The 15,368-nt window shown below is 37.7% G+C and overlaps 1 protein-coding gene across 1 annotated transcript; it reads left to right on the forward strand.

Moving 5' to 3' along the window:
- Positions 1 to 357: 357 nt before the first annotated feature.
- On the forward strand, positions 358 to 15,157 carry LOC101203671 (splicing factor YJU2). Its single transcript, XM_004149080.3, has 8 exons — positions 358 to 622; positions 2,173 to 2,416; positions 2,514 to 2,798; positions 2,967 to 3,032; positions 3,176 to 3,229; positions 3,346 to 3,450; positions 4,044 to 4,128; positions 14,723 to 15,157. The coding sequence occupies exons 2-8, from the start codon at positions 2,219 to 2,221 to the stop codon at positions 14,911 to 14,913; spliced, it is 984 nt and encodes a 327-aa protein (XP_004149128.1). The 5' UTR covers positions 358 to 622; positions 2,173 to 2,218; the 3' UTR covers positions 14,914 to 15,157.
- Positions 15,158 to 15,368: the final 211 nt, after the last annotated feature.

Genomic DNA, 15,368 nt, shown 5'->3' on the forward strand with positions numbered 1-15,368 from the left:
TTGAGTCATATTTAACATTTGTGCTAAATTAAGTTTTTCTTTGGCTTAAATTGAAAGAAAACATGTATAGTCATATTAGCCAAATTATGCCTTCAATTTCACTTTGGGGACACACGTGAACTTTTAATTAGTCCAAAATTCAATTATTTGGATTTCTTTTGGTAAATGAGTTGGCAATTCATGATTGGTCCAAAATTAGTCAAATTTCTATTCAAATAAAAAATATTTAGTTTAATTTAAATTGAACTAAATTAAAATAATTAAGATAAAAATAAAAATGTTTAAACTAAGTCTACTAAATACCCACGTTTTATTAAGAAAAATACTATTTTCTTAAATCCAGATTATTTAAACCAACTACAAAAGAGAGCCTTTGTTGACCAAACGTCACCTAACCGTATTCTCTTTATACCTTCATTTCATCTAACCTACTTTCTCAAGAAAACACTCCTCCTCTCGCAAAAAAGACCGTCCGCGTGCGCCTCCTTTCTAACGAAGAAGATCGCCGTCGTCACAGTCTCGTCGTCCGCTCTGTCCGCCGTCACACCCTGCTAGTTCGCCGCACAATTTGCTCGGCACCCGCTGTCAGATTCAAGCATCTCTTTCTCTCTGCTACTCAGAGGTAAAATTTTTCAGTTCATTTGATTCATTATAATTGTTGCCTGGTTGTGGTTGCATTTTACATTATCGAAAGAACCAAAATCCTTCAAGGTAAAATTTCATCTTATTGATTATGAAAGATTTCTGTAAGGTATTTTTGTAATTACTTCTATAGGTACCTTATATGGTTGTGGAAGTGTTAATCAAATAGTTTTCAACTGTGTGATGAGACGGTGGAAAGCACTTGTGGGTTTTGAGAAGAAATCTAGGATGAGTTGTGAGGCTGAAAAGTTTAATATATAAATAATCATGTCGTTATATTTCTGAACAAGGATGAGAGATGTCACGTGGTTATTTTAATCACAAAACCAACGTGCGGCACAAAGGTGTTGGGGTTGCACCAATGTAAGCCTAAGAGTAATTGGACTTGTTGGAACAAACTAAGGAAGAAGGAAATCCGTAGGTAAGAAGTAGGCAAAGAGTTGTAGACAAGGTGTTTGATAAAATGCTTAAAAGAGCTTTGTTGATGAATTCCCAAGGATTCTGTGTTGTTTGTACAAATGGACCCCTTTGGGGTATTTATAGAAGTATACAACCTATTTACAAGCCCTAAACCGCCTTACAAGGTCGGCAAAAGCAATCTGGAACATTCCCGAGCGCTCATGACACTGTCCAGAAGCTTCTGGAGGCGTCTGGGGCCGTCTGGCGCGCGCGCGCCTTCGTGCGTGTTCGCGAGCCTTCCCGGCCGCTCGCGATTCTTCTGGAACCTTCGAGAGGTTCCCGGATGCTTCTCCGCGCGCTCCGTGTGCTCCGTGTCCGCTTCACGCGCGCTAGTGTAGCGCGCGCGTCCATGCCGCGCGCGTCCATGCCGCGCGCGTCCGCTTGTCTGCCTGCTGCCCTTGCGCGCGCGCGCGCCCATGTCATGACAGGGCCGCGCGCGCCAGTCTACTGTACATTGGCGTGTCATAGGCTTGGCGTGAACCTGTTCCTCTTCCTTGGGTCTTTGGACTGCTTGGGACCTTGTTGGCTCCTCTTGGGCAATGCTAAGGAGCCTTAATTTGCGAAAAATTTGTTGGGTCATTTTTGGGGCGTGACAGAGAAGTTCCTTGAAAACTTGTATTTAGTAAGCATCTTAGATTTTAGGATTAAAGTACTGATGTAGATATGGATATCAAAATTTCAATTTTACTGTTATTTAAAAGTCACTTTTTAGGTTGATTTTGAGTTTGAAAGTCACCGATTGTTGTTGAAATTGTATTTACTAAGCATCTTAGGTTGTTTTGAGTTTGAAAAACTTTTTAGGATGGAGATACATATCATGTTTGTGTGTTTGTTATTTCTTGATAGGGGGAATTTGTGAGTTTGTTATTCCTTAATAGGGGGCATTTGTTGTCATAAAATATAAATCACTATGCTTTAGCTATATGATGATTTTTTAAATTCATTTTGCTCTTGATTGTTGTTGAATTAATTAGGTTTTTTCATTTATAAAATTCATTATTTGAATAATGTCTTAAGTGCATTACTTCAAATTATGGCATATAAATCTCCATGGCTTTTGTGATGTGCTAGGTACTGAGAGATACACCCTTCTCCTTTCCCTTTCAAGTGAGATAAAATGGGAGAGAGGAAGGTGCTTAACAAATACTACCCACCGGATTTTGATCCGTCAAAGCTACCAAGGGTTCGTAGACCCAAAAACCAGCAAATGAAGGTTCGTATGATGCTTCCTATGAGCATCCGGTGCAATACTTGTGGTAATTACATATACAAGGGCACAAAGTTTAATTCTCGCAAGGAGGACGTCATTGGTGAGGCAAGAGAATCCCTTTTATATTTTTAACTTAAAATATGTTTGTTCCTTTTGCAATTTATTTTCTTATTTCTCATATATTTTTTTCCTTTTACTTCAGACATATTTGGGAATTCAAATTTTTAGGTTCTACTTCAAGTGTACCAGATGTTCTGCTGAGCTTACCATTAAAACAGACCCCCAAAACTCAGACTATGTTGTAGAATCAGGAGCCACACGTAATTTTGAACCATGGCGTGAGGAGGATGAAGCTTCTGAGAAGGAGAAACACAAAAGGAATGCGGAAGAGATGGGGGACGCAATGAAATCCTTGGAGAATAGAACCTTGGATTCGAAACGAGAGATGGACATTCTTGCTGCTTTGGATGAGATGAAGTCTATGAAGGTTTTTGTTTTATTACCCTTTGTTTCATCATTAAGATTCTTGGGTTGTGATTACTTTCTTGGAGTTGTGGCTTTGAACAAGATTTTAATTTGTTTCTTGATTTTAACATCTTCAATTATTAAGTATAGTTTATTGTTTAAAATAACTTGGTGGGTGTTTGTTCCGCAGTCGAGACACGCAACTGTGAGTATTGATTCAATGCTTGTAGCTTTGCAACGAACTGCCGCTGAAAAGGTACGTGTAGCACTGCCTTCATGAAAACAGTTTGACATGAAATGTATGTGATAAAATATTGAAAACAGAAGCCTGGATTCTGTCTTTTAATTTCGAGCATCATTTTAAATATTTTGAGATATTGAGCAATATACACTTTGCAGGAAAAGAAGTTAGAAGAAGAAGATGAAGCACTGATAAAATCAATAGTCTTCAATGTGAGGCCATTTTTCCTATATGTTTTTCCTCTTCCATTGAAACCATTTACAGTTGTTTCTTTTTGTTTCCTTGGAATTAAAAATTTTCATATGCTTTTGTCAATACTCTTGTGCAGAACTCAAACAGTTATGTTAGAAGAATTTCAGATGATGAATTTGATGATGGTAGTATTGTTCAACATTTGACCAACAATGATATAGCATCGGACTTTAAAGCTAAGGTAATTAAGTAATAAATGAAGTTATTTTCTATTCCTTATATGAAGATTTGGATGAATAGTGAGCATTAGAGGTGTGAGTGATACATTTGTAAACCGGATAGGGTCTTTGAGAATCTCATCTATTTAGCTTATTCTTAACTTCTTGACATGTTAACTATTTCTGCAGAATTTTATCAAAGGTAAATCTGGTGATTAGGATGAATTTTCAGGATTATCAAAAGTAACTTAAATATGCATAAAGATACTATTTGTGCCAACTAAATGTCATTGGAGCACTCAAACATGCATATGCCTTCTAAAAAAAATGCATTTTCCTTTTCTCATTGGCATTTCTATCTAATTGTGAATCTTTAAGTGAAGCATACAACAAAATTGCTACGTGTTTTTTTTTTTTTTTTGCTAGCATGAACTACATTTGAGTGTGTATCTTAATTTGCGGAGGATAAGAACTAAGAAGTGGGGTATGTTTGAGACTTGTTCCTGTTATTGAATTTTGAAGTCTTTGCATAGAAGATTGCTAATTAGACCTATTTGTAGCATTCAAATTTGAATGTGCCTTTTCTCATTAGCATTTCAATCTATTTGGATTGCAGAAGCAGAGGGTTTCTGAAGGATCTCCTCATGATCCTACAAGTACTTCATCAAAAGCTGGTTTTCTCCATAGCCGCATGGGTGAAGGTACCCTACCTTATATTTTTATTCTATCTACTTTTCCAAGGAATATATTTGGAAAATGGTGTGAATGTTACAAATATATACTAATCTTTAATTGATTGGCCCCTTCTCTCAATATTGCAAGAAAAAGTTTTTGGTAGATGCTAGTGCTGGGTATAAAAAAAAACTTCTCTATTATTTTCTCTCTTCATGAAAAGGTTACAGTTGATAGGAAGGCCCTTTCAATTCAAAAGAGGGGAAATGGTAAAATAATAGTTATTAAGGAACCTTTCAACAATTGTGAACGAATGGAAAGCGTTCTTATAGTTCTTTTGGGAGGGAATTCTCTCTACCTCTCTAAGGAACCTTTCAACAATTGTGAACGAATGGAAAGCGTCCTTATAGTTCTTTTGGGAGGGGATTCTCTCTACCTCTCTTACCCCAACCCCTAGGCTGTTTGTTCTCTCCTTTTTTGATCCTTTCACGTTTCTTATAAAAAAGATTGTTGCTGAGGAATGAGGGGTTCATGGGGAGGAAAATCAAGATGATTTTGGTTTGCAGGTGTGGAATTTCAAGCTGGTAGCACTTAGTTTAAGGTAGGAAATTAGAGTTTACAAGGAATTGGGTTACGGTCTCAGATGTGTCTTTTTTCTTCAAAACAAGTCAGTTTATATCTGTGCTTTTCTTTCTTAAAACAATTTGGGATCCCATCTTGAAGGGAAGGTGAAACAAAGACATATGGAGAAACTCTTGAAAGGCATAAAAAAGATTCACCTTTTATCTTCTCCTTTTGTTTGTGTGCTGTGGAGATGGGAAGGAAACAGTTTTCGGGAGGATAAGTGGATTAGGGATAGCCCTCTTTACTGCTCTCTTTTTCCATGTTTTTACCATTCATCCTCAATGAAGAACCAATCATTTGTTGTTATCTTTCCCCATTCTTTGGATTTTAATGTAGTTTGCCTGATAAGGAAATGGCAAAAGTTATTGCTATTCTTTCCTTGTATTGGGAAGTCTTGTTGTAATCCAGATGTTCGTGGTTGGAGTTTGCTCAATTGACGGTTTTTTGTGCACGTCCTCTTTGCTTGACGGTCCTTCTCCGTGTGAATTCTGGGTTTTTGCCTTATTGCAGAAGTTAAAAATTATCAAGAAGGCTGAGTTTTTTACTTGATATGTTATCCACAGAATAGTTCACAAGTTGGATTAGGTTTTGAGCAAAATGCCCAATTTGTCTGGTTTGTGGTCTTACGTTGTTTGTAGGAGGGAGTCAAAGGATCTTAACCATATATTTTGGAGCTGTGATCTTGCTTATTGGTTTGCAGTTGGTTTTTGAGGAGTTTGGCTAGATTTCGTGAGAAAGGTTGTTTTGTTGTGGCAAGTCATGTTGTATACTCTTTTGTGGAGCCTTTCGGTTGAGAGGAACAGTAGAGTTTTTAGAGGGGTTGAGAATTCTTCGAGTGATCTTTTTCCCTTATTGAATTTAATGCTTCATCGTGGGCTTTTAGTTGAATCTTCTTTCTGTGGGTGTTCCTAATTGTTCACTTGTGTAATCTTTCAATTTTTTTTCAACTAAAACTTTGTTATTAATGAATATATCTATCTATATCTATACTATATATAAAAGAGGCTAGGATGAGAGAATCTTCACGTCCTTGTTATGCTTGTATAATGCTTCATAATTAATATTATGTCCTCCGTCACAATGATTTGAGTTGAGGTGGTTACATGTGAAATGGTGTATTCTTCTATGTATCGGCGTGATCTTGATCATAAATATGAAACCTTATGATCTAAAGTAGAGACATTTTTGGAATGGACATAAAATATATTATTACTTATTAGTTATTATCTTTTAAATTTTTTTCTCCATGCACTAAAAATAAACTATAAACGTCACGTGCATCACTTATGGACTAGTATATGTATGTGCTATGGTAAAGATATTTATTTTTATAATATTTTTGTAGTTATTGTGTCAAGAAAAAATAATAAAGAATTTCTCTTCTAATCCCATTTCTCTCTCCTACTGGTCCTCAACCCACCCTCACCTATGTGAGATTCCTAATTATAGAATAAAGGAGTATGGTGAAAATTAATATGGTTTTAGTTGGGGCATTTTAGTAAATAGTTAATTAGGTCTTTTTGCTTTATATAGTAGGAGAGGGGTGCAGAAATGTGTGAAGAATTTTGTTAAGGTTTTCCTAATTGGGGAATTTGGGAGAGGATTCTCAGCCCTCTTGAATGTTTGAGGTATATTGTCATTTCTTCTTGATATTGTGTTAGGATCCCACCTAACAAGAATTATCTCAAGAAGAGTAAAAGAAAAATCAAATAAGAAGATATATGAAACGTATGCTAGAATACCACAAGAAAAAGTTACAAGTAACCCCTAGCCTTTTGAGAGGGCTAGACTCTCCCCAATTTCCCAATCAAGTAAATCCCACTACAAAATTCTTCATATCTTTCCTTACTCCCTTCTCTTTCTATTTATAGCAAACATAGCCTAACCATCTTATAACTAATTACTATATACCCCTCTTGAAAGCCATACCATTACTCTACTAATAGTCCAATATTTTCCTATTTAGCGGTTTTGCAGTACTCCACCCTTCGAAGACAGCTTGTCCTCAAGGTATACTTACAAAATACGATCACAAAAGAATAAACGGGGTGTTTTCTTCTTATGAACTTTGAACTCTTTACCCAACGCCTGCCTTCTCTGAAGAATTGGTCTTATGTTTAGCCTTGAAATTCCATTGAATTCTCCGTATTCCCAAAATCTTCATTCTTCTCACATGGCAAGTGACCCCAATTAACCAGCTGTACAGCCTTGAGCCCATTTCCACGCCACTTCTATTGGTACTTTAATATGACGCTCTTCTTCTCTAATGGGATAAGCCCACAATCAACTTTATGCTCCTATCCCCAATTCAGTTTCAGGGCCTGTACATCATCTTCCCTAGAATTCCCAATGAGCTTCAGCCAATTCCATTCCATTTTCGAGTTTCTTTTTGCCACCCTGACAAATGGGCCTCAATGAATTTAGCAAATTCAAACCCATCAATCCCCTTTCTTCTTTCTTTATGAGGGCTGCATTTCCCTGTTTTCAGCATCTCTTGTTTGGCCCACCACCCATATTCCCATAGGGGTTCAACTTCCTTAGATAAAGTCATTAGACTTTTTTCCTTTGAGAGATAATGGGCCTCCTCCACCAATTTTGTAATCAGCCATTAAGCAACTTTTGGCCCACTTTTGATTAGATTCTTTTCCCAATTGCCTTTCGACGTGGTATGATTAGAGACAATGGGCCTCCACCAATTTTACCATACTCATTAAGGGTAATTATGTAAAGAGAGAAACCACTAGTGAAGAGTCTCTTAGATTGTGAATTTAGGGCATGATTGGATAAATGGATGTGTTTTTGTTGCAACGAGTACTCCCATGGCCACCTTTGCAAGGTAAGGGAGAATTACAAACTGATGTTTATCATGAATGAACGAAGAAGAGATTGAGGTTTTGGCAGATTTGGGTGAGTAAATTACGACCATGGATGAAGAAATGCAATTGGTAGAACTGACTTCATTGGAAGCACTAGATGAGACAGAAGTAGCGCTACAATCCATTTTGGGATTTTCTGCGAAGGGAGTGATGAAATTGCGGGGTTCGATAAAGTGCTAACATGTGATTGTGTTGACTAATAGCAAAGCAATCCGCAATTTTATCTACCAACGGTTAGTGGAGAAATTGAGCTTACCCATTGTAGAAGAGTGAAAATTCGGGGTGACAATTGGGGATGAAACAATGTGAGAAGGAAGGCGCATTTGTTGAAGAGTTGAAGTGGTTTTGGATAATTATTATTGTTGCCAATTTTTTAGCCATTGAATTGGGAAATATGATTCTAATTCAAGGAATGCAGTGGCTACTCATGATGGGGTTCATGGGTGTACATTGGCCGTCCATGAGGATGACGTTTAGGGCTGGTGGAAGCACAAGTGATTCTTAAAGCGGACCCACCCCTAATGAAGGTAGAATGTTCATTGAAAACACTCACCAAGACCTAAGAAGAAGATGATCAGGGACTCTTAGAGAATTTCACAATTTGGAGATTGAAACAGGAAGTGAAGGAGTGGAAGAAACCAGTGAAAAAGAGGATGGTGAAGAACTTCCGTTAATCTGAGCATTGTTGGAGCAAAATGAAACTATCTTTGTGTTGCTGAAGGGCTTGCCTCCAAAAAGGACTACTGACCATCATATCCTAACTCTGAAAGGACAACAACTAATAAATGTTAGACTGTACAAATATGGATATATCCAGAATGTTGAAGTTGAGAAATTAGTAATGGAGATGCTATAGGCTAGGATCATTTAGCCAAGTTGGAGTCCATTCTCGAGTCCGATACTTCTGGTAAAATAGACAGATGGAGGGTGGTGGTTTTGAGTTGACCATCCCAAGTAACAATAGCGGACAAGTTCCAATACCAGTGATTGAAGACATTAGATGAATTACATGGGGTTAAATTAGACTTGCGTTCGGGGTATCATCAAATACGAATGAAAGAGAGCGATGTAGAGAAAACTACCTTTCAAAGAGGGCCTCAATGCGTTCTTAGTTATGCTGTTTGGGTTGACCAATGCACCGACTACCTTTCAATCCTTAATGAATCATGTATTTCGACCCTATATTCTTAGTTCCTTAGCTTCTTCCGGGGAGGGCCCTCTTGTCCCTCGCCCTTCGGTTGTTCTGTTTTGTTATATGAATATACTTGTTTCTTATAAAAAAAATTTGTGTTGAATTTACTTGACGACATTTTTGTCTGCAGTATGGATATAACCGAAAATGAGAAACATCTTGGGGTGGTCTTGAACATCCTCAAGGATAATAAATTGTTTGGGTATCGGTATAAATGTGTTTTCGGGCATAGAGGATCCAATACCTGGGCCATTAGATATCAAAAAGGGTGGAAGTAGATGGTGAGAAAGTAAAAGCTATGATTAGCTAGCCACAACCTAAAGATGTGACAGAACTACGTGGGTTTTTGGGGTTAACTGGGTATTACAAGAGGTTTATGACGGGGTATGGAGATATTGCAATCTCATTGACCAACTGCTACAAAAAATGCTTTCAACTGGAACGAAGAGGCAACCAAGGTTTTTGAACAAACGAAATACACCATTGAAGCAAACCATTGTAACAGTCCCAGTGTTGGCTCTGCCTGATTTCTCACTTCATTTCACCATAGAAACAGATGCGTCGGGAGTTGGACTAGGGGCAGAGTGCTTAGTCAGTATGCTAAACCCATTACTTACTACTGTCAGAAACTATCGCCTAGGGCCCAAACGAAGTCCATCTATGAAAGATAACTTATGGCAATAGTCATTGCAGTGCAGAATTGGCGACATTATTTTTTGGGCTAGAAGTTCACTGTGATATCTGACCAGAAAGTTTTGAAATTCCTCATTGAGCAGATAAAGATGCATCCACAGTTTCGAAAATGGTTAATGAAATTACTGATTTATGACTTTGAGATAATATATCATTCAGGGCTGCAAAACAAAGTGGTTGATGAATTATGTAGAGTATCTCATCCTGTGGAACTGACATTCTTGTCAGCCTCAAGTATTATGGATGTTGAAACTGTGCTTGAAGAAGTGTGGAAGGATGGGGAGCTATAGAAAATAGTGAAGAAATTGGAAGAGGACCTGAGAGGAATGCCAAATTATCAATGGGTGTAAATCAGCGGCTATTATACAAAGGAAGGTTAGTACTTTCTAAGACTTCAGTTTTGATACCATCTCTATTACACACCTTCCATGATACAATTGTAGGGGGATACTCGGGTTTTCTTCGGACCAATAAGAGGATGAGTGGTGAACTGCATTAGCTAGAAATGGAAAATGAAATTAAGAAATATGTATGAGCAATGCGAGATTTTCCAGAGAAACAAGACTAACGCTACAATCCTAGCTGGGTTTTCTTCAGACCAATAAGAGGATGAGTGGTGAACTGCATTAGCTAGGAATGAAAAATGAAATTAAGAAATACGTAGAGCAGTGTGAGATTTTCCAGAGAAACAAGACTAAGTGTAAAAGATTTTCTAGAGAAACAAGACTAAGTGCAAGATTTTCCAGAGAAACAAGACTAACGCTACAACCCTAGCTGGCCTCTTACAACCGCTACTCGTACTTGAGTTAATTTTGGAGGATTGGACCATGGACTTTATCGGATTGTCGAAATCAGGGGGATTCAATTCCATAATGGTCGTAGAGGACAAGCTCAGTAAAATTTTCCCATTTCATCACACTTAAACACCTCTTCACAGCTAAACAAATTTCAGAAATTTTTATTGAGAGTGGTAAGTAAGCATGGGGTCCCGAAGTCTAGTATCATGAATCATGATAAAATACTTTTTGTAATTTATGGAAGGAGTTATTCTCGACCATGGGTACTACCGTATAGAGAAGCACAACATTCCACCCCAGACGAACGGGCAAACGGAGAGGGTCAACTGGTGTTTGGAAACTTATGTTTGCTGTTTCTGCAATGAATAATCAACTAAATCGAATAAATACATTCTGTGGGCGGAGTTGTGGTATAATACCACATTTCACGCTTCATCAAAGTCTACCTCGTTTCAGTGTGTTTGGAAGACCACCACCTCTGTTAGTGTCATATGGGAGCAGAAAATCAGACAATAATAAACTATCATGGGTTGATTTAGTGGTAAAAAGGAGACAGTCTTAATACTAACTAAAAGGTCATGGGTTCAATCCACGGTGGCCACCTACCTAGGAATCAATTTCCTATGAGTTACCTTACTTTGTAAGGTCTGGCGGGTTGTCCTGTGAAATTAATCTTGGTTCACCTTAGATGAACACTCACTGATATAAAAAATCAGCCAATAATAGCGCTAAACAGTTGTTGATGGATAGGGATTTGGTGATTAATGCCTTGAACGAAAACTTGGTGAAAGTTCAAAACCGAATGAAGAAACAAATTGATTTGCATAGGAGAGAGTTGAAATTTGAGGTAGGGGATGAGGTTTACTTGATGTTGAGGTTGTATCGGCAACACTTTCTAGCAAGGAAAAGAGGTGAGAAATTATCCCCAAAACTCTATGGCCCTTACAAGGTAAGGGAGTCCATAGGGAAGTGGCGTATAGATTGGAACTACCTCTAGGGACATTTATACATAATGTCTTCCATGTCTCAATTAAAACTCAAGTTGGGACATGCTGAGAAGGTGTAACACATTCCACCGACCTTGACTGAAATTTTGAACTACAAATGATGCCAGAATTAGTTTTGGGTGTTCGCTGGAACAGTGAGTTGGGAGCTAATGAATGGTTAGTTGAATGGAGGGGCTGTCCCGACAGTGAGGCAATTTCCTTTGTTTCACCTTGAGGACAAGTTGCACTTCGAGGCCAGAGTTGTTGTTAGGCCCCCAATCATTCATACATATAATAGGAGCAAATCAGGGGAGGGCATGTTGGGAAATAAACAGAAAACAAGAAGAGAGTATTCTGGAGGGGCCCACTAGGGAGGAATATATAAGAAATGTTTTTAGGGATCAGGGAGGTAAGTAATATTTTGGGAAAAGCTAAGCTTTTTGGGAGAAGGATCTAGCCTTCTTGAAGGAGCTGGGACACGAGTCTTTGCTTACTGTTTTCTTACTATCTAATCTCTTGTTGCTATTACATTTTTGTATTGCTCTTTTGTCGTTTGTGAACTATGGTATTTCATATTAATATAAAGATAGTAGAGTACTGTCTTTGTTTCTCCATTTGTTGTCGGGATTTTCTGGTTTTCAGGGGAGAGTCCTAACCATTTAATCAACAATCCCTCACTTTTTGAAGGGAGGAATACAGCAGAAGTTGGTGTGCTTTTAAAGAAGAAAGAGAGTTTTTTGGCTTCTCCCTCTTTATTGCTCACCATGAACCCAAGAAACATTCAACCTAATTCCTCTGATTTAGTCAAATTGGCTAAGTGTCAGTTTTCTACCGCTCCAAGTTCCACCGTTAGAAGATCTCTCTCTCCTACTTCTTGAGCATCGTTTGTCCGTTTTGCAAAGTTCGAGTCAATACTCATCGTAGCTTCTTCTAAAAAAAGCCTCAAGCCTCTCCTCTTTATCCGCATATTTATCTTCTTCATCTCATGCATCATCGACTAGATTCGATCTAAGAGATACTTCCAAAAAGCATACAAAATCAAAGAAACCCCCCTTCCCTTTAAGACGTTCCCCAAGCATTTTGTTAGGAGGCTGAAGGATCTCTTAAGAAGGCACTTGTAGAGACAAAGATGTTGGCAGACCAAAATCTTCAAAATTCTGAACTTTTAAAGTTAAAAGACACTCAAGGCCAAGCTTCTTCATCTTCAATTAGGACAGACACCCTGAATTTAAAGAAAAAGGTACCTTAATGGAAGAATTAGTTTTACATCAAAACCCCAATTCTTTGTTGCACACAGATTCAAGTTCCTTTTCTTTCAACTGGGTTAGTTCCCAGAGATCTTGCCATCCACATTTTAAATATTCTGTTTGTTGTTTACCTTCCTCAAAAGTAAAAATTTTTAGAGGCTTTCCCTGCCAAACTCCGGGCCCTCCATCCAAGAAGAAATGTGACTCAGATTTTGAATCTCCTTTTATCGTGAGCAGTGTCAAAGATGATCATTTGGTTGCTAGATGAGTTGGGGGATCATTCTTTGAAGGACCCCCTAGAAACTAATCTCAATGATTTGTTTCAGAATGAAGAGGAGTTGAATTATGGTAATTAGACCTCTGGAAACCTCTCTCAGTCTAAGCTGTGTGGAATTCCAAGCGTTTAAAGTCGATAGTAGAAAAATGCAAACTAGTTTTCATTTGAGATCTGATTTTAGTCACCCTTTGGGAGATTGGGATTCAAGTCTCTTTTAACACTTAATTGAGAACTGGTACCCCCTATATTCATTGAAAAAACTGGGCTCAAGAATTGTTTCCAACCGATTGATCAATCATCACATTTCATCTTATTGAAGTTTCAGCAAGGATGGCTGTTGTTCTCTTGGTGGTCCCTCTTCTCTCACCTCGAAGCTTGTTGTGGGCAACATATTTTCAACGATAAGATGCTGAAGATTAGTGTCAAAAGATGTACACATACAGCAATCAAATTGCTGAAGAAATATTTTTCCAAGGTAATCAAGGAAAGGAAGCCTCTGATCTCATTATGAGGACTAGAGCTGCACCATTTGTATGAAGCAACAAAAGAACAGTAATAGCTGTTATGAAACAGTTGATGGAAAATGAATCGGCAGTTCAAAGATTCAAACTGAGGTTTATGCAATTGCATCAGTTTCAGATTGTTTATCGATTTTGTTGGTTTCAGAGGTTATTTGCATATTGGATTATTTTGGCAAGACAGTTTTGAGGCTGTCGGTTTGCATCTTCTTGGCGTCTCTCTTTCTCCTTTCATCTTGAAGATTTGGGCGTGCAAGATTTTAGATTCAAATGGGTTCCTTTTGGGAGAGATTTTAAGTTCAGCTTTGTATTTAACTTTCTATAGTTGTTTTGTCTTTAAATGGTTTTGTTTATCTCGTTATTTTTGGTTGGAATTCATTTTTAGGTTGCCATCATTTTTACGTTGCCTAATTATGGCCTTTGTTTTAGTCAAATGTATTCTCCCCTAGCTCTCTTTGCTCTTAGTATAATACTCTTGCACCTTGTGCTTTAGTCTCTATCAATAAAGAAGGCTTGTTTCGTTTTTAAAAAATCTATATTTTAGTGCTCTTTGGTGTGTTCCTGTGTTTTTTGAGTCTTCTTGTTAGGTGGTATTCTAACAATCTTCCCTTTTCCCGTTTTTCCTAACCTTTGATTGTTGTCCGCCTCCCACCCCTTTTCAGTTTCGAAGAAGCTAAAGCCATTTGAGATTACTCTTTTCATTGGTTGCCAATTTCCTTCTTTGCTCCCTCCACTTAATATATATAATATAAGTGTAAAGAAATCGGGTGGTTATTTCACAAGCTCCTTCAACCTATGGAGCTCCACCAAATAGCCATTGTTAGCTGTGGTGTGAGGCTGGAAAAATGATGGAGAGTGGGAACATGGACATTAAGTAGAAGCTAAAATCGAAACCTTGAGGGCTGTTCTTATGTCAACACTACTAATTTTGACTATATTTGAAAAGCTTCTTCAACCTCTTGAATAAAAAGCATCTACTATGGGGTTCTCCTTGGTTTTTTTTTCATTAGTTGGTCGGTGAGGGCAACAGATATTACTAGATCTTTTTTGGTACTCATTCAATCTTGAGGTTCCAACCAAGTTGATCATTTGTCGTATTCAACTAACCGGTGTAATCATGGTTGTTGCTCTCTTTACAAGTATTACATGTTACTGTTTCAGGCTATGGTACATCTTTCTAATAAAGATCTTTCAAGGCACTCTCAATTCCTTCTTTCTTTCATTTCTTTTCTAGCTTAACAATGATGTGCAAAGTAATGATTCGAACCTTTGGGGTTATGTTTTGTCATTTGAGTTATTTGAGCTATCTCATGTTGGCTTTATTTATTATTTTAACATGAAACAGTCTTCATTCATACGAATTAAGTGCTCAAATTTGATGTATTTGCTCTTTTTTGTTACTTTATTGAACAGGTGAAGATGGCAACATTGGGACGTCTACTGATACTAAATTTGTTTCGAAATCCTTTCCGGTCATAGTTTCTATTAAAAAGAAACCAGAAGTGACTGCTCGGGTGGAGAATAAACAGAGCTTGCAACTTCAAAGCAATGGTACCAAAACTGGACTCGAGTCATTGTGCCAATACGACAGTGACGAGGATTAATATGTTATATTATATCGTTTGTATGAACTTTAATTTAATGTGTATACTATATATAACTTGGTAAATAATAGTTGGCTCTGTTTCTTCTCACTTGTGGGGTGGTGATATCACAATATGTTGCTGTATGCTCTCTGTCTAAGCTGTTGGAGGAGCAAGCCTTTTCTTTTCTTTGAAGCAGATGTCTTAACACTGAAAATGTTAGCATGAAAACATTTTTACGTTAACAACTCATTTTATTTTGCCACTTGTACCTGATCCAGTTACTATCACAGGAAGTGCACATTTAAGTTAATCCAATTGAGAGTCAGTAATAGGTTTGATTGATATATAAGGAAAACTAAAAACGAAGAGAGCCAATGAAAAAAAAAGTAAGTCCTCCCCTCTTCGGCAGCTAGGTTTTTCAGCAGCCCTTTCCATTAAGTTCACACTATTGCATTTGGCAAGAAGGAGATCGT

The sequence above is a fragment of the Cucumis sativus genome, chromosome 5 (genome assembly GCF_000004075.3).
Source record: "Cucumis sativus cultivar 9930 chromosome 5, Cucumber_9930_V3, whole genome shotgun sequence".
NCBI lineage: Eukaryota > Viridiplantae > Streptophyta > Magnoliopsida > Cucurbitales > Cucurbitaceae > Cucumis > Cucumis sativus.

Bases quoted from the DNA above. Each gene is read 5' to 3' on its own strand.
- LOC101203671 (XM_004149080.3), top strand. From the start codon at position 2,219: ATGGGAGAGAGGAAGGTGCTTAACAAATACTACCCACCGGATTTTGAT. The intron at 2,799-2,966 runs GTTTTTGTTTTA...TTTGTTCCGCAG, and splicing joins ATGAGATGAAGTCTATGAAG to TCGAGACACGCAACTGTGAG. The intron at 3,451-4,043 runs GTAATTAAGTAA...TTTGGATTGCAG, and splicing joins CATCGGACTTTAAAGCTAAG to AAGCAGAGGGTTTCTGAAGG.